This window comes from Aulostomus chinensis, chromosome 10 (assembly GCF_037954235.1).
Source record: "Aulostomus chinensis isolate RoL2024-O1b breed Wild chromosome 10, RoL_Achi_v1.0, whole genome shotgun sequence".
In the NCBI taxonomy this organism is placed as follows: Eukaryota; Metazoa; Chordata; class Actinopteri; order Syngnathiformes; family Aulostomidae; genus Aulostomus; species Aulostomus chinensis.
Window position 1 is genome coordinate 25,099,821 of NC_141329.1, and position 26,381 is coordinate 25,126,201.

Below are 26,381 nucleotides of genomic sequence, written 5' to 3' on the forward strand. Positions count from 1 at the left end.
ACGTCTTTGTCCTCCGAGGGCTTTAATCTGCATCAATTAAATAATATCTCCTCTGAATCTTGGCTCTGAAGTAGAGTGAAGTACTCGCTTCCTATAAAATGCAATTTATGATCTGGTGAGCTCATGTGTCCCAAACTGCCACACACCCTCCTCATGTGCAGGATCGTGAAATTTTACCTCTAAGTGGTCTCTGATTGATGTCTTTCTTCTGGTGGCTGAAATTCACTGTAAAGAGAAACAGTCACTCTCGGTTTCTAGGCGAAGCGGACTTCGACAGCTTTGTAAGTCATAAAATAACCCTCACAGAGAAAAAGAAGGTGGTCACACTGACCAAATGCCTGTTAGGACCGGCTAACAAGCCATATTCCTCTTTACTCGTCTGTTTCAAGTCAACTTTCAGTTACTTTTGGTGATGGCTTGTGAATATCTAATGAGATGGCCACAGTCATGGAGCATGAAACCTCTGGAAAAAATTGAAAATTTGAATGGGTTTGCAGCAAAAATGCCTTGTGGGATTTTGTGAGGAGTGATTTTGTTCTGACTGCGAGGGAGGATAAGCGATCAGTAGTTCCTTTTGTACTTTGGCTTGCTTATTTACACAGAACCAAACAAATCTTCCATTATGTCGGCCCGGCGTGTTTTTTTCTACATAATTATCCAGCATTCTGCAACAAGAGCGAGACTCCCTTTCAAATAAATGACCATTATTTCAGCGTTAGTACCTCTGCTGCCGGTTCAGAGCCTAATCGATCCGTTTCCCCCCGTCCATCTCTGTGGGTTTTTGAGTGGACCAGACAACCAACTCCTCCAAATGTACATTCCTAAATTGGAAAGGATGTGTTCCGATGGTTTCGTATTTCAAACGTGCACCTTTGACCTAAATAGTAGAAGGGAAACGTTTTCTATTATAATCATAAAAAGATAAAAACATAGAGGAAAAGTAAAATGTTTCATGGACTGATTCTCCGATGAATTTTTATCCCTGGATTTACGTGCCGTTTAGTACCTAACCTTCCATCAGCCATGTGTCTGATATTCCAGCCATCTACAATACATCAGCTCAGTCAGGAAAAATTAAAGTCAAGTAAAACTTTATTTATACAGCGTAAAATCACAAATCATTTTACCTCAGGGGGTTTTATAATCTGTACAACACCCTAAAAAACCCTTTTAAGAAATTGAGAAACCCTCATGGAGAACTATAGAAGAGGAGGATCCAAAAGAAATGTTTTGACATTTTAAGAAATCTCGTGCCGAGAGTTTGGAAAAGGGTAGATTCTACTTTCAAATCTGTTTGCTAATTAGGATTGTTTAACCAGCTCGCAAGGGACAAAGGGAACGGGTGGAGGAGCCTGAGTTGAGTTTTAACAAACAGCGTCTGCTGATGAAGAAATGTGGCTCTGAAAATCAGTGAGGAATTTGCGTAAATTCAGAGGCCCTTCAAGTACCATCAGCGCATTGAAAATACTTGCTATTTGACAAGCTGACAGAGAATGCATGACATCCGTTTTCTCCTATGTTGATACCATCTATCAGAAAAGGAGAAAATGCCACGAGCACATTGCTGCTTTCACACTTAATCTGTGTCAGCACTGCAATTTCATGCTGTGATTCTTGGCGATAGTTACTCCAAAAGCTGATTCATTAATGCCGTTTGAAGGAGAAATTAGGTGACTGTGTCTAGTCTGGTTTCAGTGCCATATGCATACAGTTGGCAGGCAGCTCTCATTTTAATAGGCCAGGCAATACTCTGGCAGTCTGTGTGCCGCTCCATCTAGTGAGAGCATTCCGCAGGATTAGTGTGGCACTGCCACAGCTCCTCGAAGCCTGTCGCCATCGCCGCAGATCACCTTTTTGAGCACAAATCTGGACGCTACGGTCAAGCCAAAATTAGATCAGCCATCTGTGATTAAAACGGCTAAAAACCACACACGTCTGGGGTACATTTTAACATGTTAACTGCTTCCATTTGAGCTCAGGCGCCAAGTAACAATTGTCTACGCTCCGGTTCTTTAGCAGAATCTTTGCAAACGAGTGACAGTGGGTAGTAAAAATGGAGAGTGGGGTGTTTCACACCTATTGCAACCTGGACAGCAGATTTTAACACTCTTTCACAGACCAGCAGGTCCTTCTCACATGTGTGACATGTTAAAGCTCAGGATTCTCATTGATCTCCAGAAGCAGTCCTCCACCCACCCTGCCCCTCCACAAACCGCCCTTCAACCAGATCAAACGCAAAGCTTTTCAAGCCCTGCTTTCCTTTCATGTACATAGTGCATGTGGGTACGGCTCCGTTGGTGGCGATGGTGGTCTCGCTCTTTTCTTTTTTTTTTCTTTTTTTTTTGGCTGCTCTGCCTCTGCAGCGTGGGTGAGGGTGGCTGCACTCATGCATGCATGAGCTCAGCTCCTGGTACAATTGATGGGACAGATTTCTCTCCTCAACCCCCACCCTGCGCCCAGATCAGCAGCAGTTAATGAAAGTGGATTGATTTTCCTGTATACCTCCTGCATACAGCGTATAATCTGGGGGATGAAATCGACCAGGAAAGCTAAGATGCTACAGCATTCTGTTGCGTTTGCTGCTCTTATTTATTTGATATTCTCCAAAGCACAGTGGGAAATAATCTGTGTAGGTATGGACATGCGTAAGTGGAACTGAAATCCATATAGCATTATGGGAAATGAACATCTCCCCTGCAGAGTTGGATGAAACGATTGACAGATACCACTTTCATTTTTGTGCAGAAGTAACAGCTGGTTAGCTTTTTTTTTTTTTTTAGCAACAAGGGGTGAAGCTCATCTAAAATCAGCTTTCAGAGCTAAATATCATATTGGTTTAATCTGTACAAAAATTAGATCAGCTTTAGTTTCACAGTGCTTTTTTTTATGTTCTTAAAAAGTAGTTTACATTTCTATTTTGGAGCAGGCTTTGGTTTGGATGGTATACTTATGGGGTTGGCCCAAACTACAGTACTACCAGAGCTCAAACCTACAGTATCCTCTTGCTACTGGTCACAAAGTTCAGCCTTTTTTTCTTTTTTTTTCTTTTTTGTTATGGTTGTAACGTGCAGATTAAACAAGTTAGATATGGGTGTAGAAGTGCTGATAGGCAGATCAGGATTCAGTTACCTTTGGAAAGCCACTCTACCCTCATATGAGGTCCTGACAAATACGCCAATGCAAGTTTTCTCATGTAGTTTAACTAAAAAGCAAATAATATCACAACTGCACCTTCAAGTTCCAGTTCACTGGTATGCTGGGAGGAAGTCCTTATAAGGTGTGTTTATAATGACTGTAAACTCTTAAAAATCTCTCGAAACAGTCATTATAATCAGCGTCCCTTAACTGATAAAGACTCCACGTCAAAGCCTGATCACACCAATGGAAGGAGACAGTGCAGGGGATTATAAATACTTATAAGCACCGTCTTGCCTCCTCACACACTTAAGGATGGATTATAGCATCTCGCAGGCTTGCGTTCAGCTTGCAGATGGCTTCTCCTCCTCCCCCTGACACTCCCTCTGCCTATTCATCCTTCCTTCCCTCCTTCCTTCCTCTTCCTTTCCCTCTGTTTTGGTAGCCAGCTTGTCCTCTGGCAGGTGGCTCCTTCCTTGACATGCTGCTCCCGTGGCAGCGTGTCTATAAGCGGCACCTCTGGCGATCAGATGAATCATCTCCCCGATTGCTCACAAATTCAAAGTGACTCTCTGATTTGTCCTCACAAGCATCTCCAAGATAGTTTCATGTTCATGCGAGTAAAAACTGTGTATCAGCCCAGGAACAAACATAGCAGTGCTAGTATTCTCTTTAAATTTTTATGCACGTTTGTACGACTGCATGATAAACTGGTGTAGCACGGTCATTTAAAACAGTTTTTTAAAATTATTGTAGCACTGATAAGTTGTTGTTTTGTTTTTTTTTAATGCAGAAGCTCTTCACCGATGTTTTCAGGAAAACAAATGGAGATCTGGCTAACCCTTGAATGTTTTGTTGCTGTGTGAACTCACTCACAGATGCCCTGTACTCAAATGTCGGCGTAGTGAGGTGAACTGCAAGGAGAAATGAATATCATTACATAAGTGATGACGGCATGAGCGAGACTACCCTCAAGCGTCCTCGTGCAGTCCACCACGGTTGTGAAATTATATCCGTGTATGAAAATGTCAAAAGAGTGGAAACAAAATTGCAGAAGCATCAAAATCTCATGCCTTTCTCTCTCTCTCTTTTTTTTTGAGGTAGTTGTACAGCTCGTAGTAAAAGCATCCTTTTCATGTGTTTTCTATCTTGGTCCACATTTGGTCCCAGTGAGTGTGTTACATGGATGCTGGAGATGAAGCCAGGGAAACAGGCCAGACATCCTCCCACACACTCACACTCTTGTAGTAGTGCCTTTCTTCCACTTGCATCATTTTTGGCAAAGCAACACAATAAAGAATATAGTTTTTTTTTGGAAGCATAAAATAGAGATTTTAACTAAATTTAAAAGTTTATCTTCATGTAATAAGCATTGGGCAATTCGATTTTCCACCCGTCATTTTAGGATAATTTATTTCTGTCTTGTTGATGACCATGACCTGTAGACTGTCAGCCATTGTTACCTCAAATGAAACAGCTGCCGCTGGCGGTTAGTGACCAGAAGAGGAAGTCAGATAGGATTTTACAGGTGTCATATTCTAGACATTTGTTCGCCTCACGCTGAACCCAACAAAGAGGCTTCAGAAATCTTTCAAAACCCAAGAATAACTGGGACAACGTGTGTACAGGAATATATTCTTTTTGTATGTGTGTGTGTGTGTGTGTCCCCTACTCAAATTTATGGACTTCCTGATGCGTGTAGCACCAAATCACTGACACGTTAAATCATACTGGAATAATATTCACCCCACGACCTCTGTGTTTGGTGAAATAGGGTCAGTAATTAATGGCTGCACAAATTAGGACCGAGCTAATTTGAACATGATTAACCCAAAGAGTCAATGTCCGTAAATTACAGAAAGGGGACAAGATTAGACCCATGAAACAGAAGCAAGGGAGCTTTTTTTTCAGCCTCTAATTCAGCTGAACTTGATATGTAGTGAGCTAAAATATCCAAAAGGATTCAGAATAACAAAATGATAACAATAGTAAATGTTTGGATTTGGTCAAATTCATCTTTAAATGTGTCGATTATGTGTTCTATCTCTTTTTTTTGTCAGATAAATTACATTAAAATATCACTGTTATTGTCAATACTGGTATATCTAGACATAGCATAGCAACAGCATATAACCTGCTTTTATATTAATAGAAGGTAAGGCTAATATTACATTTGAAGTATTTTTTTTTAAATCAAACAACATATTTTATTATAACGCCGGTATTCCTCTTGTAAAATGATCTCCTGTATGGTCACCTAACGTACAGTGCGGCTCAGATTTAGCATTTATTACACACAAACGGCTTTAATCATTTTGTAATTCGATGCCCTGGCTTGTTTGTAGACATTATACTATTATCGTCTTATTAGACGTGTCAGAGGAGAAGGTCACTTCAAACGTCAGAGGGTTTATGCACAATTCTAATCTCTAGCAAACTGCTTATCTTGCAGGTATTAAATCCCACACAAGGAGCTGTCACGGTCTCATTGTGTGTGCGGATGTGCCACACAGACAGCCAGGCAAGGAGCTGTTGATCCACCTGTGGGTTGGTGTCATCAAACTGAGCTGAAAGCTAAACGAGCCGTGGGTGGAGGGAGGCAGCTCTGCTCTCACAGTGTGTCAGGTTGCACAGGTGGAAACACCACCCAGCTCCAGCCCCGACATTTGACCTCATTTAGGGGCCACTTCAGTCAGTGTGGCCCGCTCACATGAGGAGGTTAATCCAGTTAGTCATTAAGATGAGAGGTAGAGCTTCTGCAGGCAAACACAATCCTTCAGCTCCAAGAGTCTTGGAAAGGGTGGCCCAAAGTGGGACCCGCAGGCCAAAATGGTTCAACTGAAACATAGAAATATCAAAATAATAATAAAAATAACAGACCTAATGACTAAAAATTGAAAAAAAAAATTCTAATTGCTCTTTAAATGTAGAATCCCCTGTTTATTAATGATCTCATATCCTGATCAGATGGCAGAATAACACCTGACCTGTAATATAATGTAAGCACCTTAACAAAACACATTTTATGATCAGTAAAACATGTCGCGTGAATTTGTTCTTCTAAGTGAAAGTTTAAATAATTCTAATGAAGAGAACTTGGCCCAGTCTGAGTCTTGGCCCGCCAACAGACAAACAGTTTTTAAGGACCGTTAGAAGTGCAGAGGAGCAGCTGCAGAGGGCTTTATACCTTTATTAAATAACTGTTGGAGTGACATAATTAAGTACAAATTGCAGCATATAAACTACAGATCTGTGGATGCTCACTGTTATCCCGCAATATCATACACGGTAGAAACAGAGAAGCGACTCCCAGGCAGCTCCTCCATTTTCATTCAGAGGAATTCGAAACAAATTGTGGATTGTGGTGAGACGGCTCCAGAGACATTCTAAAAACATGAATGCAAACTGTTCAATCTGTGGGAAGAAAAAAAAAACCTTTCAGATTTCTCTTTGTGAGGTTTCCAAAGTGAAAGCGGCGGTAGATGTTCAAAGTAACCGCTCGATTGATGAATGTCCGCACATGTCAGACATTATTTTATATGGGTGCAAAAACCAAATGTAACCTTTTGTACATTCCCAGCGTACTTGGAGTACACTGAAAGTGGGACACATTTTGTACTTAAATCAGCTCAGATTCATGATAAAATCTTTACTTTGTACATTCTAGCTCCATGATGCTCTTTAAGAAGACAGTTGATTTAAAATGTTGGTCAGTTTCATTTCCCGTCAGCGGTTTTGTTGATATACCTCCCATGTTTTGGTCAGTTTTTGGTTTGTGCTGAAGGCAGATGGTCAATTGAAATACTTCCACAGAGGCCACAGAGTAAGAAAAAACACAAACAGAACTCCTGGAGCATTGAACACACGAGACTGATGGTACCCGGAGTTGCAAACTCTATTTGATTCAGGTTGGCTTAGAAGAAGGAAGTCACAACTACACACAGTCTTTACACAAACCAGATGGATTTGGGGGATTATAGGAACTCGGAGTTAAAACAAAATCACTGTTTTCTCTCGACTTCCTGCGAGGAGAGGCAGGGAATTCAGTTTCAGCTGTGAGACTGAAAGCCGGCAGAGAGGGCACTGGTGGAATTTTAGGTTTTGTTTGTGTATGTAGACGTTAATCCCAGTCATAGCTTGAAAAGACAAAAAGGGTTTAGCACAGAGATGAACATAAAAGCTTGTAGCGAGCCCCATCAGGAGATAAACAGGCAGTTCAGCGGAGGTTCCTGGGGGTTTAGGGTTAGTCAATGATGTTCTCATAGACTCCGATGGCATTGGGAGGCTCCAAGAGGTCTGTTTGAGAGTGTTAATGTGCGAGAGCCTTTTCCTTTAGTTTCTTTAGTGTGTTTCTACAACTCTGCCTGCCACACACAGAGGGAGGCTTGTTCAGGAGGCTTCAAGGTTATTCCAGAAGCGCTGGATTGTGAGGCTGCCACCGGTATGTCCTCTCCGTGTGGCCTGCAGGCTGGTCTCTGTTGCTTGAAAAACACACTTCCCCCTCCCCTGCACCGGTGAGATTAAACCTGGGGGATTTGTACTCCTCACCGTCTGGCTGTCAGGAGCCGTGCACGGTGTGATGAAGCATGTTGTGACGGCTGTCCTTGTGGTATCAGCTGGATGAATGAATGGCGGTTTAATCCGTGCATGAGACGAACGAAGATTTAAGGTCAGGGAGGAGAGGGTGTGATCGAGGGTCCAAGGCAAGAGGAGAGTTTTTGGTCTCTGCAACCAAGCAGCTGTGGAGCCATGGCTGCCCTCACTGTACGAGCAGACAGAAGCTCTGAAATTTTAATGAGGTGATTGTATTATCGTGCACGCTGTCCAGGCTTCAGCTGCTCCCCTGTGACGCCCCAACGTGATGCTGGAACACTTGTTTATCATGCTCATCTTCATTGACGGGACAGGCTCTCACGTTGCAGGCTAACATTCGTGAAACTTTTTTTTTTAAAGTGTTGGTAGGTGCAAGTTCCCACTTGCCAGGGGTGTACACACAGAGCAGTTTTCCTTTGGGCTTTCGTGACAGGTTTATTTATGTTTGATAACTGCAACGAGGCAGCATGATTTATTTTTTATTTGTTGCTTAACTGTTGTTAGTCCATGAAATGTCATGATGTTAAGGTACAATAATCCCTTAAACGCCCCACAAAGGGGAATTTTCCTGTGTTACAGTGGATAGCAATAATAGAACATTTGGAATGAACATGCTAAAGTGCTAATTTTGGGCAATTATTTTCTGACTTTTTACAGCTGAATTAAATTAATCAATCGTCTCATTGAAACAAGTCATTATTGGAAGCCCCGTCAGTCATAAGCAGTTATATATTGTCATCTGTAAAAAGCCCTTAACTAGTCAGCGGAAACTGTCAGTGAGGGAAGATGGATGGAGTAGAAGTGGAGCTGCGTTACATCGTTGCTACCTTCCACTGCTAATGTGCTGTCACATAGAAGCACCCACTTCAGCTCACGAGCAGCCCAGAGAGAGTCATGTGGTATTATCAGCAGTGGGCCCTGCAACATGAATGCGTGGCTGCGGGTCCTCCTCTGTGACCGGGGGAGGAATTATCCTGACAGTCTGTGACTAGGCTCTTTTCGCCTGTCTGCCTCTCTGTGCGTCAGATGCGGGGCCCAAGCCGGACGGGGCCTCTGGCTGTTACCCTGCCTGCGCCTGCATCACCCCTGTCCTGAGCTGAGAGCCTGTCGCGTCTCATTTCTTCTTACCGCGTGGTTGTGGGACTGGCAGCGCTTTCTAAACTCTGTCCTTCCTCAGGAGGAGATGATTCCTGTGTGATGGCGATGAGTACTGTAAATGATTTCACACTACACATGAGATGCTGACTGGGCTCTAATCGATTGACCCTCTTTTTACAGTACTTTGTGGCTTGTTAATTGGTCTCCAGCTCCCTGCTGACACAATGACCTTAATGGAAGAGAATTACTGCTGTCTCGTCATGCATTAACCCCCCCCCACCCCCACCCCCACCTCTTCTCCCCTTCCCCCCACTTCAGCACTCTCCCCAGTTTCATAGCAGCTGGGTTAACAGGGCTCTCGTCCTGTCACATGTCCCTGCGCCTCTGAGAGCTGTAGTCAGGTGACACTGCGCACAAACAAATTAAAGCACCAAGAGGCATTCACACACTGTTTTGCTTAATTAGTTTAAACATGATTTCGGCACGGTGGGGGTGGTGAGAGCTTTCTCTGCTCAGGAGGTCAGATCATGCCTCAGGGCCTGAACTTTTTGTAGGGAACAAAGGAAAAATGGTGAACCCTCAGACCTTAATATGAGGACAGTTTGAGAGCGTATCTGATGCAGAACAGCAAGGGGGTCTGCAGATAATCAAGACGTCTCGGGAGATCAGCCGTCAATGGCCTGTTCATTTTTTGTTAGTTACCTTTGTGTCTGTGTGCAGCCTTGATTCAGTAGCAGCTCACCCCGACTGGCTGCTGCCTCTTTTATTTACAAGCGTGAATATTTCATGATTGCATCAGGGTTGGGATTTTTGGAGAGGTCTGCCCTAATCAACTGTGGCATCCCCGGCTCTTCTAGCCCTGAAATAGGCCACGACTCAGAAACTGTGTGGGAGACTGTAGTAATACAAGAGTGCCAACTGGGTTTTTGGGTTAAGTTGCTATAGGAGAAAAGTTCTGAAAATAACAAAAAGCAAATCAGCAAATTACAATTTGTTCGGAGAAGCCTCCAGCATGAACACATTCACACTAACCTGTTAGAAAGTAAAATAAGTCTTCAATCATCCTTTTATGAATTATTGATAAACAGATCAGGCTCCAACTTGTAGTTTTGTTCGCTGTACTAATAAAAAATCTTTTTCAGACATATCCTCGGAAGGGGAGAGGATGGAAGGGCCAATGTCATTACTCCCAGTAGCAAAAAGATCTGAATACCGTGCAGTGTGTGTGTGTGTGTGTGTGTGTGTGTGTGTGTGTGTGTGTGTGTGTGTGTGTGTGTGTTTGGAGAGTGTGAGGAGTCTGAGTAGTTTAGAGAGTAAGATTCCATTTGAACAGACAGAGAAGGACGATGCAGCTCGGCTCTCTCAGCCTGCCAGTGAAGTGGCTTTTAGCTCGATGTGTTCTGACTCAGGGTCGGGGTCGTAATTTTGCTGAGTTTGATTGATTGTCCTTGTTGAGAAAAAGCGTGTTCGTCTGCAGTTTGGGTGATTCTAATAATAACCACACATTTCTGTTTTTTTTGTTGTTGTTTGTAATTACAGTGAGGGCGTCTTCAAGTGTCCGGAGGACCAGCTGCCGTTGGATTATGCCAAGGTACGACACAACATTCTGACATCCATAATCTTTTTATCTAAGATACATTTATTCATCTCTAAATCATCTTCTACAGTAGTAAAACAGAGAAAATGTGTAAATGCTTAATTATTTAGCTGAGCTTAAACAATTAATCAGCCAGAAAGCACTCAAAGAGCCCAAACCTCCACCATGGAGCCTATGTGGATACAGATTATCAACATAGAATCATCCAAACATGCTCATAATTCTTATTCCCAGCTGGAGTTTGGTGCTCCAGAACCAGAGTATGATCCATACCATCCCCAGAGGCTGGCTTCAACAAATTTCACACAAGTGTTGTATAAATGTACATAATCTGTGCACTGATCCGGCTAAAACAACATGCAAATCAGAGGCGAAACAATCCTGCTTCAGTAGATTTAAATGCAGCTGAGATATAAAATGCATATTTCAGTTCTGTTGTTCAGACCAAAGTTTATTAATACCACATTTTCCTCTACATGTCTTTTATTCGACACTAAAATTTCCCCTCTGTCTGACGAGCTTTTGTCATGGCCTCATTAGCGCTATCGGAGAGGAAGCCACTGTGTGGAATTCTGCCGTGCAGTTAGCTTTAGCCCCAACAAGCCGTTCAACCAGAGATGCAGCAGAGCTGATCTGCATGCTGTGCTGGATGCGATGATGGTGCCTGTAATAGCAGGGACTCCCCAAGGGAAGGATGTACTCATGGCACACCTGTCAGACGCTGTTATTTAGTGAGGCCCTCACCGGCTCTCGGTCACCTGCAAATTAGCCTGTGCTGGTGGTCCACTGTCAGGGTATTGTGATGCTAGGAGCACACTTCCCCTCCAAAACCTGCACAAACACAAGCTCGCTCTGACAGGGCAACAACAGCGCAGCAACTCCTGCCGCACTGTAGTACTAGCTGTAGCATGAGCAGCAGTGGTAGTACAAGTAGTAGTAGTAGTCATAGTAGTTGTAGTAGTATAATACTACAATAGCAAAAACATATAGAATAAACTCCCAAGTAGGAGCTTAACCTCACTTATCTGCCGGGGACAAGGTTATTAAAAGGTCAATATCGGCGTCCCCCTCGCAGCGTCTAAGACTGGCAAATGTGAGTGTGTGTTTGTTGGCGGGGGAGGATTTTTCCCTCTTTGCTCCTCCTCAAAGAGTGTGATGATGGTGGTGAAATCACGTCTGCTCCTACTGTTTAAGTGGGAAGCAGCAAGTCAAATTATTATTCATCACCCATGTTGGGAAATTATTTTTCACTGCACTTACTTGCTCTGACAAAGGCCTCGATGAAGCCTCGTACAGCAGCTAGAAATTCTGATTGTTGATGGTTTTCTAAATGAATGTTTCATTACAAGCGCCACGGTTGCCGTGTGTGATGGCGGAGGCACGTGAGCACAGTTGGGCCGTTACTGAGCTGTTATTTGTTTAGAGGGCTGTTGTGACATTTTGAGGAAGTCGCTTTTCTCGTTTGACCAGTGCTCCGCTCTTGTGGCAGCGTGGGGGATGGAGATGCAGGCAGAGCTGTAAATCCTCAGGACAACACACACTGTTGGGGAAGATTTGGAGTGTTTGGGCAGAAAACTGACTCATCCACATCGCTCAGTGGCCGAGGAAAAATAAATCTTGCCTTCTACTCTCTCTCTCTCTCTCTCTCTCTCTCTCTCTCTCTCTCTCTCTCCATATCAGCAGTTTGACTTGCCAGCGTGTGCATGAAGGATTTGTCCAATTCTCCTCCATCAAACAAACACAGTAAACAAGGCACAAAAACATGACAAAAAGTGAGAGAACGGCAGAGGGAAATGTGAGCTAGAGGGTAAGCTTGAGGGAAAGAAAGCTGAAAAGATAAATCCTGTATTTTCAAAATGAAGGAACTCCAGGAAAGTATTCAGTTTTATGTGTGAATGAATTACTGCGTTTAGTATTCAGTGGGGCAACACCTGAATTTAGTATGAATATGGGTGGTATGCCCTGAAACGCCAAGCTCATTGATTCCCTATTTAAGATTTAAGCCCTCAGCACCAAAATGTAATATTTTTTGAAGCTCAATAATTTCCAGTTAAAAGTTAAAAAGGGGGTCATCTCCTTTGGAATTAAAGTATTCAATATTTCTTGCGTATTTTTTATTTTTTTTTTTGAGAAATTTTTATCTGGTAAAACATTGAATTAGACAGCAGCGTTTAGATTTTATTAATTTACAGATATTTTTTCATTCCCTGTTTCTCTCTGGCATATTTATATGCATCTATGCTCATAGCCCCTAGTGGGATTAACAACGTTTTTATGTAAAAAGTAAAAAAGAAATGTCGGAGAACTATTTTCAGCGGAGGATTAATGTACATTTGGTGCTTCATTAGTCACGGTGAGCGTCACGAGAGCTGTCTTTACTCCGGAGGTCAGATCCAGCTGCAGGGCATGTGCTTTTGAACTTTCTGTAGCTTTCATGTGAAAAATAGAAAAAAGAAAGAAAGAAAGAAAGTGAAAAAAAACCCAACAGTGAACGTCGGTGAACACGACGGCAGTCTGAGAGCAATGGAATGAAGGAACTTTTCACAAAACTTTGGTTTTAATTGTTTTCTTGGGATGCAAACAGAAGTCTATGGATAAATTATATAAAGTGCATGGGGCGAGGATTCATGAGGTTTTGTATTTTTGAGGGATTTGTCGACTATAAATATACAACTGGGATTTGCTCATGTGGTATTTGTGCAGTGCCATTCTTGGAAAAGGGCGGTTGTAGTTTGGGGTTTTTGTGCCAAGTGCCAGTGATTAATCTTTATTTTTGGATGATCAGAATAAAGTTTTAAAAAAAAGCAGAACAATAAAAGCTTCACAGTACAATGAACGAAAAAAATAAAAGAGGCTGATTCTTTTGATTGTTCGGCCAACGTGAACAGGTCGGCTCCTGTGTCTTGTTTGTGGAGGTAGCTGCTGATGTTCCTGGTTCATCTGACCTCTTGATCCCCCCCCCCCCCCCGGCTTGTCTTCCTCAGATCTACCCTGACCCAGAGCTGGAACAGCAGATCTTGGCGCTGCCCATCCGCTGCATCCACAGTGAGGAGGGCTGCCGCTGGACCGGACAGATGAAGCAGCTACAGGTGAGCAGCAGACGCCCGTTTATCTCACATCCGTTGGCTCAGGAAACACATGACGTGACCCCTCCTGCTTGCTGGCTCTGGATGTGTGCCGCTCTTAATGACAAATCCCCTCTCTTTCACTCCCTCAGGGTCACTTCTCCACCTGCGCCTTCAACGTGATACCCTGCCCCAATCGCTGTTCTGTCAAGCTGACGCGCCGCGACTTGCCCGACCACCTGCAGCATGACTGCCCAAAACGCAAGGTCAAGTGCGAGTTCTGTGGCAGCGAGTTCACCGGTGAAGCATACGAGGTAAATACCTGTTTGTGTATCTTTCTTTTTGGGTACTACTCGGCAAGAGTACACAACCAGAGTGATGCCACATAAATTCCACGCCTATATGAAAGATGTCTTTGTGGAAAGCAGCAGGAAAGACTTAAGACACGTGGTTGGCTGCCTTCACAGAATGTTGGTCGACTCTGAAATAACATGTGTGCTGGCAGAGGGAAAGAACTTTGACTGGCTCTTTCATGCTGAATGTTTTTCTCCACCTGAAGTGCCTCAGCGTCTCCTTACTAGCACCTCTGTCGTTCTCTACCACACCGCCCCTCCCTTCTCTGTTTGCTCTGGCCCGTGTTGTCTCCCCTGAGCACACAGCAAAAGCAGCTTTAATCCACCTTTTGGCTTTCACATTGGAATTACTGTCATTTTTAGGATGGCCTTTTATTCCAAATAGCTTAATAGCTGCTCTCAGTGTCAGACTGTTATACCAATATCACAGCAAAACTTATCCAAATTCTACCAATGTATTTTTTTCATCTTCGATAAGTGTAAATCTTACACAATAATATGACTGACAACATGACCTGTAGTTCACACTGCACGGTTTTATCCCTGATTTGCCACTCTCCGGCAGATATCTGAGCTCACCAAGAAAAGCTACTGATCAGAGATAAATCCCGCTTGAGCGCTATGTGTGAACTCCTCAAAAGTCTCCAGCCAAGCCAGGCATCCAGGCGGCTAAATATCTGGATCCACTGGCAATGAGCTTCAGACACGGGGGTGAGGGGAAACCCTGCTGACTCATTACAGATGTCTTTATAGTCGTCTGCCCCAGACACAACACACCCATGAAGAAACAGGTCGCTTCCCCTCAGCAGGCTTCCAGGAGTTAGCCAATTACTGTGTAGGAAGGGGGGCTTTAAGGGGCGGGAGCTGAACAGAAGAGAGGGGCTGCTCTAAGAGTATGATTTAACTTTGAATCATGCAAAGCTACTGTAGCGGAGCCCAAGAATAAAGATGTAATGCTAGAAATTAGATGTGATCACACTGAGTATAAACAGACATCATCATCATCATCAATTTTAGAAAAAAAATCTGCATTAAAATTCAGTTTTGACCTAACATATCCATTATTCACATTTTGGTTACCAGTAATATCTAGTTTTAGTATTTATTTGTAGGAAAATGTAAGGATTTGTTCGCTTTCTATTGCAGAACCACCAGGGGGTTTGTCCCCAGGAGAGCGTTTACTGTGAGAACAAGTGCGGAGCGAGGATGATGCGTCGTCTGCTGTCCCAACACAGCATGGCGGAATGTCCGAAACGCACGCAGCCCTGCAAGTACTGCGGCAAGGAGTTTGTTTTCGACACAATCCAGGTCAGTTTTACACAAACTTTAAACTTAAAGTATCCCATTTTTCTTTACAGAAGTGAGTAAATCCCTTCTATACCAGTAAGGCAAAACCAGTACATTACTTAAAGCGTGATTTAGCCAGGTTAGCGCAAAAAAACCCATCAAGTCTCCTGGATAACAGGTGTCATTGGAACTGTCATCGGAGGCTCATTAGAGCAGGCCAAGCCCACGACGGCTACGGGATGCCGTCATTCATGGCGTCTCTGTGTGGTGGCGGCTGGTTTTTAGTCTGCATGCACCTGCTTCTGTGCACATCTGGCTTGAGACTGAGCACTCGGGCTCCCTGCCCCTGTACCGCGTTTTAGAAGAAGTATAATGTGTCAGTCCTGGACAGAGTGAACCAACTTTACATTAAATGTCACCAGTTTTATTTCACTCTTGAGTGTTTGAGAGCAGCTTGGGATTTTCCCACCTCACATAGTGTTTATGGATTTTCACCTAATAGTGGTATGAGGTAATAAATAAGAATAACGTGTTGGCGAATTAACAATTTATCACTAAGGCAGGTGCCATTTTTTCCTCACTTTCTCCTGCGGGTTACCCCTCAGTTGTTGAGGGTTTTATAACATTGATTACTGGTGTCGGTTGATGGAAATGTTTGTGTGGCTTCGCGTGTGTATTCAGCAGCATAGTATGAATAGTCTCTGTTGCCTCAGGCTGAATTCTTGATTGTTTTCCATGGATTCTGGTCTGATTTTAGTTAAAATAATCAACAAATCTCCCCAAACCATTAAATCCAACTGAACATTATAATCCCCAGGATTTAGTGCAGGACTGTTGTATTATACTCAATACAAAACCTGTCAGTGGTTTTAATGATTTGGCTGACCAGTGGAGGTATTCATTGAATTTTTCCCTCAGCAAACATTAAATTGTGAACTCGTCTATGAGCTTTTTACCTCGTTATCTCATCATCACTGTTAACATTTGTTCCTCAACAGAATCACCAGTACCACTGCCCTCGGTTTCCTGTCCAGTGCCCGAACCAGTGCGGCACACCCAATATCGCTCGAGAAGATCTGGCTAACCATGTGAAGGACAACTGCGGCAGCGCTCTTGTTCTTTGCCCCTTCAAAGATGCCGGCTGCAAACACAGAGTAAGACTGACCCACCTCATTTGACCCAAGGATTACTTCTATTCCGGTGTCATCATGCTACGGTGGTCGAGCTCCAAGCTTGTTTGGATGTGTTTGTTTACAGGTGTTTCCACCTCACACGTCCTTTATAGTCCTGCCAGCTATCATTCATTGCTAAACCTGTAGGGTTCAAAATGTCAAGACCTCTGGAAAACCTGTTGTAGATTATGTAAAGATGAAATAATGAAATAATCCTGCACCATCTTTTTTTTTTTTTTTTTGGAATCTGCAGAAACACCAGTATAACTGACCTCTTCCCTGTTTCTCTCAGTGTCCCAAGCTGGCTATCGGGCGTCACCTGGAGGACACCACCAAGTCTCACCTGACTATGATGTGCAACCTGGTGGGGCGTCAGCGGCAGGAGATTTTGGAGCTTCGGCGGGAAATGGAGGAGCTGTCCGTCAGCCACGATGGTGTTCTCATCTGGAAACTCAATGACTACTCCCGCAAACTCCAAGAGGCCAAACTCCGAAGCAATCACGAGTTCTTCAGTCCCCCCTTCTACACTCACCGCTACGGCTACAAGCTACAGGTCTCAGCCTTCCTGAACGGTAACGGCAGCGGCGAGGGCTCCCATCTCTCCGTTTACATCCGCGTGTTGCCTGGAGAATACGACAACCTGCTGGAGTGGCCCTTCTCCTACAAGGTGACTTTCTCCATCCTGGACCAGAGTGACCCGTCGCTTTCTAAACCCCAGCACATCACCGAGACCTTCAACCCCGACCCCAACTGGAAGAACTTCCAGAAACCCTGCAGCAGCCGCAACTCGCTGGACGAGAGCACCCTGGGCTTCGGCTACCCCAAGTTCATCTCTCACGAAGAGATCAAGAAGAGGAACTACATCCGAGACAACTGCATCTTCATCAAGGCATCTATAGAGATTCCCCAGAAGATTATGGCCTAAGATACAATCTTTGTTTTTCTTGTTATGAAGGAGAAAGAAAGGTTCATGACTGGAACTGACACTTAACCTTGAACACTTCTACACACTTACCCTTTAGAAACGCTCTGCCCTCGCAGCCTCTCCACCACGGAGCTTGAAGCAAGTCTGTTTAGCTGTGTGAGCTGACTCGGAAAACCTTGATATATCACAGAGGTGAAAGTGTTTGGTCTGCAGAACCATCACTCTCTGGTGTTTCCATTTTTTTTTTTTTTTTTTGTTTAGATTTTTCTATCTGTTTGCTGACCTTTATCACAGTCTACAACAAAACGCCTTGGAAAATCAAACAGTGCCTAGAGAGTTTATCTTAAGTTATATTTTTGTTGTAATTTACGCAGTACAGATGAAAAAGCTTATGGAAATGATATGAAATGAGGGCGAAGGGCTTCGCTAAGCCTCTGCACTTAGAGAGTGAGCCTGTTGAAAGACGTCCCGTTGTATCTGTGTTGAGAGGAGCGAGCGCCGCAGACTCAAGCTCAAGCCCAACTGCCTTTGGTTTACACACTCATACAGTATACTCCTATTGATCCCTTAATACCCACAGGACCCCTGAGAGTACGTGGTGTGTACAACTAATCAGTGCTTTCAGGTGAGAAATTTGCAGCTCCAATCTTGATGATTCTCGACTTTTATCCAAATTTTAAAAATGCAGGACAATTGAATCATTTTGCATTGAAGACTACTTGAACCCCACTGGAAAAGGGCAAACTATATTAAGCTTTCCTGGACAAAAAAAACAATATTTTCACCTGACAGCAGCGGTTTAGAGATGCATCTGTCCTTCTTTCTGTTCCAAACCCAATGCCGGTATAAATCTGCCAGTACCGATTCCAAAACCAGAGCTTTTCTTTATTGAATATTATCATGAATGTGTCGTTGGCATTATTTTAAGAAAAATATCGGTAAGGCTGTAGTAAACCATGCAGCATTTCATATCAAAGAGCAAAGACAATCGTCGCCTTCTTGAAATAATCGCTAAAGTCATTTGGAGAAGACTGGAGAAAAAAACATCACAAGCAAAAAAAAAAAAAAAAATCGTCCAAAATCGACCTAGGCAATTATTTTAAGAAGGTGACGATATGCACCATAACATCAGTATTGGCAGCCGAATCTGATATTCCCATTTTTAGTCTTTTTCCTAGTGAACTGATCCAGGATCTGTGTGTTTCTTGGTAGTTTGACCCCATCACAAATAGCTCCAGGAACACACCAAACACACCCTACACAGAGACGGATCGGTGTCCACTGCGGAATCCATTTAAAGAAGAGAAGGAAAAGCACCTTTGGTTGGTCTTTAGACGAGCAGACAAAGAGGCCAGTCAGACTTGTCGGAGAACACGTGCATTTACCAGTGAAGGAAAAGCCATGTGGCCTTTTTATACAGTATGTCCTTGCATGAGGGTTGGAGGGAGGGGGTTGGGGGGATGGGGGCAGGTAAACATAAACACATGCATGCTTCATGTGCTACCACCTGGACCACATTTTGTACTGTAACCTGTTTTCTTGAAATCCTCCCCATTGATGGACATTTTGTCTCTTTTTCTTGGACAGTTGGAGATTTGACAAATTGTCAGAAAGTTGTTTTTTTTTAAGTTTTTATGTTTGTTTGTTTTTGTATACAAAAAATGTGAACGCCGTTGGTAATCTAACCTATAAAGACGATGTTTTGAATCATCAGAACGCTTGGCTGTGAAGTGTATTGTTTTACATCGCCTGGGCACGAATGGAGGAAGATGTTTAATGACATGGTCTCTGCAAATATGAGGGTGTCTCTAAACTGACTACACCTTCGTTACCATGGTCACCGGTGTCTATCTTCAGCTCGGCGCATCATGGGAAGCGTTGGAAGGGAAGCAGCCCAGTGCGATACGCCTGTCTCAGCACCATCGGAGAGGCGGAGGACTTTGATTATACAATACACTCGTCATGTATGTGAATACTAATGTAAAAATGCAGAAGCACATTCTGTCTTTTATTATTATACATGGAAAATTCCTGATTTCTTGTCATAATACCAGCTGATATTTTACAGTGACTTAAAAAAAAAAGTGAAAAGATTTTTGTAAGATTCTGTATTTTTAAAAATACTTAGCTGTTTTATACAAACACCTTTCGTTGGAGAGTCGGGGTTGACTTTGGGAATTTTCAAACCCTTTTGTCTCTTGGACATTTGGATGATTTGTCTGTGTGTCCATGTTTGAGCCTCACATATTCTGTCCGTATTATTTCCTCTTAAAAGTATTTATTTTAAGGAGCCGTCGTGAGTTTGAACTGATGGCACAAATGTTTTAATATGTTGCTTGATGAGTGCTTGTCAATTTCTTAATTGAAATAAAATACCATATATTATAGCTGCTTCTCATGTTTGTGTTTTGGGCTCTTCAAGGATTGGCAGAGCTCTTCAACTGAGTCAGAGCTTTTGTTGCACCGACTGTCCCTGTGCTGCACACTGGATTGGATCATTCACTGCTCTAGGAATGCTTGTAAAAGAACCCATTTACAAGAAAAGAATCCGTACAGTATCAGAGAGCAGGACTCTGGTTCTGACCAAGTCCGGCAGCCCTGGTGGATCCTACCTCATGCTCCACATCTGCATCTTCTGCCTTCAGTTCTTGACCCTACTTCTAGCCATTTTCTCCCCCCCAAAAAGTTTATTGAGGAAAACAATACAAATAATGGGGCTGCTCGGTGGTGCAGTGGTCAGCACTGTGGCCTCACAGCAAGAAGGTTCCGGGTTCGAGTCCCTGCTCGGGCGCGGGATCTTTCTGTGTGGAGTTTGCATGTTCTCCCCGTGCCTGCGTGGGTTCTCTCCGGGTACTCTGGCTTCCTCCCACCGTCCAAAGACATGCAATTGAGGACGAGGCTGATTGATTCTCTAAATTGACCGTAGGTATGAATGTGAGTGTGAATGGTTGTTCGTCTCTCTATGTTGGCCCTGCGATGGACTGGCGACCTGTCCAGGGTGAACCCCGCCTCTCGCCCGTTGATGCTGGGATAGGCTCCAGCCCCCCCGCGACCCTTACTAGTAAGGAATAAGCGGAAGATGACGATGGAATACAAATAATGCAAAGATGTGCTCAACAACTGAAACCGTAATGTGGGCTCCAAATAAAAAGAATAATAATTAGAAGCTAAAGAAAAAGTGAAGTGATTAATAAGAATCTATGACTGAATGAAATATTCCTCTTTAAAGAGTTCACCTTATAGTTTCATACCATTTAGCGTCGTCCACAAGCTTGGGAGGTTTGACATCATCATGAAAGTCCCATAAATGTTTACTGAATTTATCAGTCATGAAGTTGGAGTGACCTCATCCCTCCTGTGACATCATACGAGTAAAGCGCTCAGCCCTGAGCTACCGAGGATGTAAAACTATTTCACAAGCAGTAGACCCATTGACAAGAACATTTCCTTAGTCATCTATATTTGTAATAAGCTGAAGAGAAAGACGCAAAATGTATCTGCAGAGGTTTTTTTCACCAAGATCCCATCTGAATTAGATCCTGGTATTCGGAGAATTAAAGCCAAGCTCAAAGAAAGGTTGTTAAAGTTTCATTTTTCCTGTACTTGACAGTTCAAACTACTGTCCAGAGGCTCGAGGGACTGCCCAGGCATACTGTTCAATGAATTATCAGTAGCTAATATATTTCACTGTTACGACGTCCTGGATAATCTACTTTTTGTCTATCGCATTTTCTGTTGCCACTTGAGATGGAGAGAAGCAGCAAAGCAGAGGAAAGAGAGCAGAGGATGTGAGGCAGACGCCAGCCTGCTTTGAAGCCATGCCAGCAGTTTGTATTAGCTTGCAGTTTGGATGATGTTCAGTGCAGCGGGATTTAGGGAAGAGAAAAATGAGCTTTTAATGTCAAAGTCACTGAGAGGTCCCCCAGGAGGACAGTCTTGTTTTCTACTTACTGTACAATAGCTGGTCAAAGTCTGCTGAAAATGTGTAATCTCAACTCTCAGCCCACTCGTTTCTCTACCGAAATGAAAACATCTGGTTTAGGAATAAAGGCTTTGAGGCCTCTTGGTTGAACTTTTTTCTTTAAATTCAGGATAGCTGTTTATCCTGTAAAATTCAAGTTTCCCCACTGTGAGAACTCATGTCAGGGAGGGGTCCTCTCTGGTCAGGATAGTCCCCTCTGTCTCTCTTCTTGTAAATACAGAGTTAATTGCTGAGAAGTCGTACTCAAAAACCATAGAGTCTCAAAGTTTCCTGGCATATGGTGAACAACCAGCAGCCCTGTGCTGCTTCAGGGCGATGCAGAATGAAAATAGTAACAGTTAATGACATGTTCGCGAGCTCCATGTTTCCCATGCAAAGCAGAGTCACGTGCAACTCAGAGTACAGCGCTACCCTTTGGCTGCGCCCGCTTTCAAATGACCCTCTGTTTGTGTGGTAAATGATTTGCAGGTAAAGTCACGTTCCCACAAACACCGTGCACACAACGTCACCCTTCCAGCTTGGTGAGCTCACCCAACCTTTGGTCAGCGTGCGCTGAAGCTCATATGCCAGTCGTGTTAAAGGAGGAGGAGGTGAAGGCAGAGAAGGGCTCGAAACCATCAGGCTCTCCTCGCCAATAAAAAACCACACATCAAAGGAGCTGTGGTTTATGATGCGGTGCCCTGCTGTCGTCTCCCATGCTGGGGTTAAAAAGTTCTGCCTCGGTGCAGGAACTGAACCGGGGTGGGATGTATGTGAGTTGGTGAACTGGTGTCCTACAGCCGTGAAAAACAGCTCCCTGGGGAGATAAACATCTGAGCTGCTCAGCAGGAGTTTCCTCACAAGGCCGAAACACCATTTGAAGGTTGAGAGTAAGAGTTAAAAAAAAAAAATCAAAGAGGCTGTGATTTAAATTTCTGAAACAAGATTTAAGCTCACTGGGCTTTCAACAACATGAACTCTGAGGAATTCTCAGAACTGTCAGTTAACTTTAGAATGCGGACCACAAATCACAGTGGAACCTCCCTTGTTCTTTACCTCATATCTACTAAAACACTATAAAAAAAAAAAAGTTTGACCTGAAAATTTGTGTGGATCAGAATCATCCTGTATTTGGGATGATCCTAAATATAATCTTTTTCTCGCAATGGGATGAAACCCATTTTTGCCAACTATGAGGCAGAAGATGCAAGTCCTTCACTGATTTGCAACAAAACTCTAGCAAGTGAGCTGAAAAGGAGGCCCTGGTCCACAGAGCCGCATATTCAAGAGGAAATGGGGAATGCAGCAGTTCTGGGGTTGTTGTTTTTTTTTGTAGTTCTGGAAAAGTCATACAACATATCCCGCTGGGTGTCTTGTGGGAGTTTGGGGTGCTGGACCCTTGTTAAAAGCTGTCCGGTCCTTATATTACTGCAATGAGAATTGTGTCCATATTCGTGGAAGGAAGTCAAATATGTTCCCAGTGGGCATGAGAGTGAATCAGGGCTCATTCCAAAATTTATGGACAGAATCTGAAGGCGCAGTTGACTGGGAGACAGAGTCCAATCTGGGGACCTCATAATTCTGTTTGTATGTATTGTGGTTTTGACAGACGGTGTCCCCAACAGGTGCTGTATGCAGACAAGTGTGAAGCAGTTGGATGGTCTCACAGGTGGTCGAGACTCTGAAGTTGCAAATTACTGGTTGAGTTAAATTCCAATCTTCATCTACGATCATGACGCAGCTGATACCAGCAGCTGCTCCTGAATCATCCAAGCTGATTCAGGCATTGTTGCCACCACTGCACCCCGAGGTGTGGTAGACCCAGAACACACAGGAGGGATTTGAAGGTACAACTCAACCACTCCTGGAATGCCTTGACCCCCCCAGGAGGATGAGGAATGTTTTGCTTGGGAGAAGACGTCTGGGTTACCTGGGTAAGTCTGTTCCACGAGGCTCAATAGGAGAAGTAAATGGGTGAATGGATTTTTGTGAGTATTTGGACACGTGCTGAGTGTATGTCTAACATAAGCCTCATACATAAATCATTAAAATTATGTCTGAAACATCCAGCTGGGACCCTGACCACATATGAGTCATGTAATTTGATGAGAGCACACGCTCACTGTACGGTGTGAGGTCTAATGAAGAACGATTCAGCAGACCACATATGAGGTTACTGGAGGCTTCATTTCTCTTATTTCTGAATATAATTCCAGAACACAGGAGTTGCCTGCTGTCGATGGTAGCCTGGATCCAGTTATCTTCTCAGCAGCAGCAGGAGTCGGATGGAGTGCCGAGATACGCCTGGATTATTCCCCACCCTCTCCTGCTATTGATTTATGCGTCCACTCTTATCTTCATCCATCCAAGTAGAGATTGATAGTTTTCATCTCTTTTAAAAGTGAGTCGAGTAAGACCAGAAGCAGTGACCCCGGGTCAAAGGTCATACAGAGCCACCTTGGCTACATGGAAGAGGCTGGATCGATTCTGTTCAGGATTACCAGGGGGTGTTCACCAGCTACATGTGCACCCACACACATCAATGAATCTCTGATATCTGGTTGTACAATTCACGGAAAAAGAGACGGCATTTGGTTTCTTGATGTCAATAACAAGACAAACTAATATGAGATTTGATATCATTGTGATCCTTTTGTTTGTATGAACACTCCCTGATTTTTGATGATGCGCAATTGTAAGTGCAAGATATTTGAATGAAACTCTTCAAAAGCATAACAGGTTGCAGGCTAATGTGACCTGAAATTTTTGGTTCCCTGTGATTGAAAAAAAAAAAAAATATACATACAAAACGCGTATCGTCGTCTTCTTAAAACTATCGCCTAAGTCATTTTTTTCAAGTTGATCAGAACAACACACAAAAAAACTGGAGACAAAAACATCAGAAAGAGTTGGTTTAGGGAAAAGAAAAGTTGTCAGAAAAAAACTTCAGTTATTTTAAGTTACTGTTCAGTTTGTTTTGACATCTCTGGCCGAAACCGGTGACTCAGAGATCTTATAAGCGTAGCTCAGGCTGGTTGGAGCGCAAGCATTAGTTTGAGTATGGTGAGCTCAGCAAGGTAGTAATCACTGTTGTCCTACCTTACATGCAAGGGTAACAGCTGGGCTTCTGTTAAATCTAATAGCCTCTTAAAAAAAATACATTTCTAATTCCTAGTTCCACAGTACGTGGCATTACAATCCATCCAGTAGTTTTTGAAAGATCCTGCTATCAAACAGACACATATTCTTAATCAAACGACATTCTTGGAGGAGGGAATTATCACACGCTTTTCCGCGAACAATCCTACATGGCTCACAACATGTTATTTGTGAAGAAAAATGCAGGGGAGAGGTTAAACATCGCATCAAATGACTTCAATGGAACTGTCAATTTCTTTTCAAGCCTTTTCTCAACAGTAAACTCCAGGGTTTGGCATTTTAATAAGCACCTTTTCAGATAAAGCTGTGCATGTTTAACTTTCATGGTCATGTGTGTGGTATGTGTGCAGTGGTTTGAGTCGGTGAACCTGAAAGGGCCTGCTGCTGACCGATGCTGTCATGAGTCAACATTCATGATGACAAATCACCCCAGAGGCGTGTGATCCTCCGAAGGCCTCCCGCTTGTCCACATCAGAACCTCCGCTGAGGCTTGTCACCGTGTCCCTTCATATCCCTCCACATTATTTTGGGAATTGCCCGGCGACATGGACTCGTCTTTCATTTGGACTGCATTGAAAATTAAAAGAAAGAGTCTTTTACGATTAAATCTAAACAAGTCAGATAGGAACAAGTGATCTGTCTGACAGTGATCGTATTAGGGAGGAAACAGTACGTTAAAAACGTCCATCGAGATCTGCGTTCGCCTCGTTTGCATTAGTCAGGATTAAACACGTGATTAAACTGCCAGACTGTAGCTGTCAGCTGCAAGAGCACAAGAGTGAGCTTTTCGTCAGGGATCTCAACTGTTCAGAGGGAAACAAAATCCCATCTTCAGGTTATTTAGCCAAATGTGCCTGTGTGAGATAAGCGACAATTTGAGCTAAGCTACTTTAAATGACCCATTATTTGTGCATTTCCAGTGATTTTATTTTCTCCCTGTCTTTTCACCATGAATTCATTGACAAGCATGCTTTTTTGTATTTTGCTCAGTGTGAGTCTGAGTTAGACGAATCTAACTATGAGTCAGTTGAATCAGGCGACATCTGATGCAGTTTTTTTTCATGAAACTTCTTTATAAACTTCCTGAAAAACATTTCCCCCAAAATATACGTACCTGTATCAACTCCCCATATGTTTGTATCTGAATATACCTCTCTTGTCTCCTTGCTTTGTTTTATTACGTGTATGGGTCACTCAAAGTTTGTGGTTATGTAATTTGATCTCAGAAAAACGTATTAATTCATTACATTAAAATAAAACAAATGCATAAAGGTTGAACTGTGAAATTCCTTCACACATAGATTCATATTGTCCAATTTCTTTATTCATTTTACAAATGTTTCTTGTTTGTCATTTCTTTTTACTCCGAAAACCACAAGATTCCCAAAGAAATTCAGCTAAAATATTCATCAACCGAAGTAGCTCAAGCTTGGATTTAACCATTGCAGTGCCAGAGTCCTCTCCCTGCTTAACACACTGTTGTCTTGCGCTTGTCGATACAAATCTCTTTGGCCTGAAGTCTTGCTGATAATCTGAGCTCCAGCCTTTAGCCCCTAAGTAACGGCTTTCTGTGGCTCCCACCGTGCAACACATAATCTGACTGCACGGCAAACGATCACATGTAAAAAAAAAACATTAGCAGAGAAAAATAGCACATCATCGAAAACAGAAATGTTACGGCCCTTTTTTTTTTTTTATCCCTCTTGTTTTGCAAAATCAGCAAGTATTGTAAGCTCTGTTAAATCATTCAAGATGGAACAAAGTTGTTCCCCTCTCATCCAGTCACCTAATCTCTCTCACCCCACAGACGAGGCATTAATCTGATTAGACAATTAAACTCGTGAACTGTTTGTCCAGTAACTCGGAGGAGCGTTGCTGCTGCTTTCAGGTGTTTCAATGAGAAATCTCGTTCGCGTCAGATATTTATGTTTACCTCAATATAAAAGGGGATGTTCTTTTTAAGGTAGTATTTGTATCAATGACTTTAAAGAAGCACGTCATGATTTCGCACATTTTGATGGATGCAATGTGTTTTT

General features: G+C 43.1%; 1 protein-coding gene across 1 annotated transcript in view; it reads left to right on the forward strand.

Annotated features, from left to right (window-relative positions):
* The window catches only part of traf4a (tnf receptor-associated factor 4a), a 35,278-nt gene extending 15,680 nt beyond the window's left edge, over positions 1 to 19,598 (forward strand). Inside the window, exons 2-7 of the mRNA XM_086216599.1 lie at positions 10,366 to 10,417; positions 13,408 to 13,512; positions 13,641 to 13,802; positions 14,988 to 15,149; positions 16,127 to 16,282; positions 16,593 to 19,598. Coding sequence (XP_086072725.1) covers positions 10,366 to 10,417; positions 13,408 to 13,512; positions 13,641 to 13,802; positions 14,988 to 15,149; positions 16,127 to 16,282; positions 16,593 to 17,225 — 1,270 coding nt within the window. The 3' untranslated portion in view covers positions 17,226 to 19,598. The remainder of the gene's footprint in view (positions 1 to 10,365; positions 10,418 to 13,407; positions 13,513 to 13,640; positions 13,803 to 14,987; positions 15,150 to 16,126; positions 16,283 to 16,592) is intronic.
* The last annotated feature ends 6,783 nt before the right edge of the window (positions 19,599 to 26,381 follow it).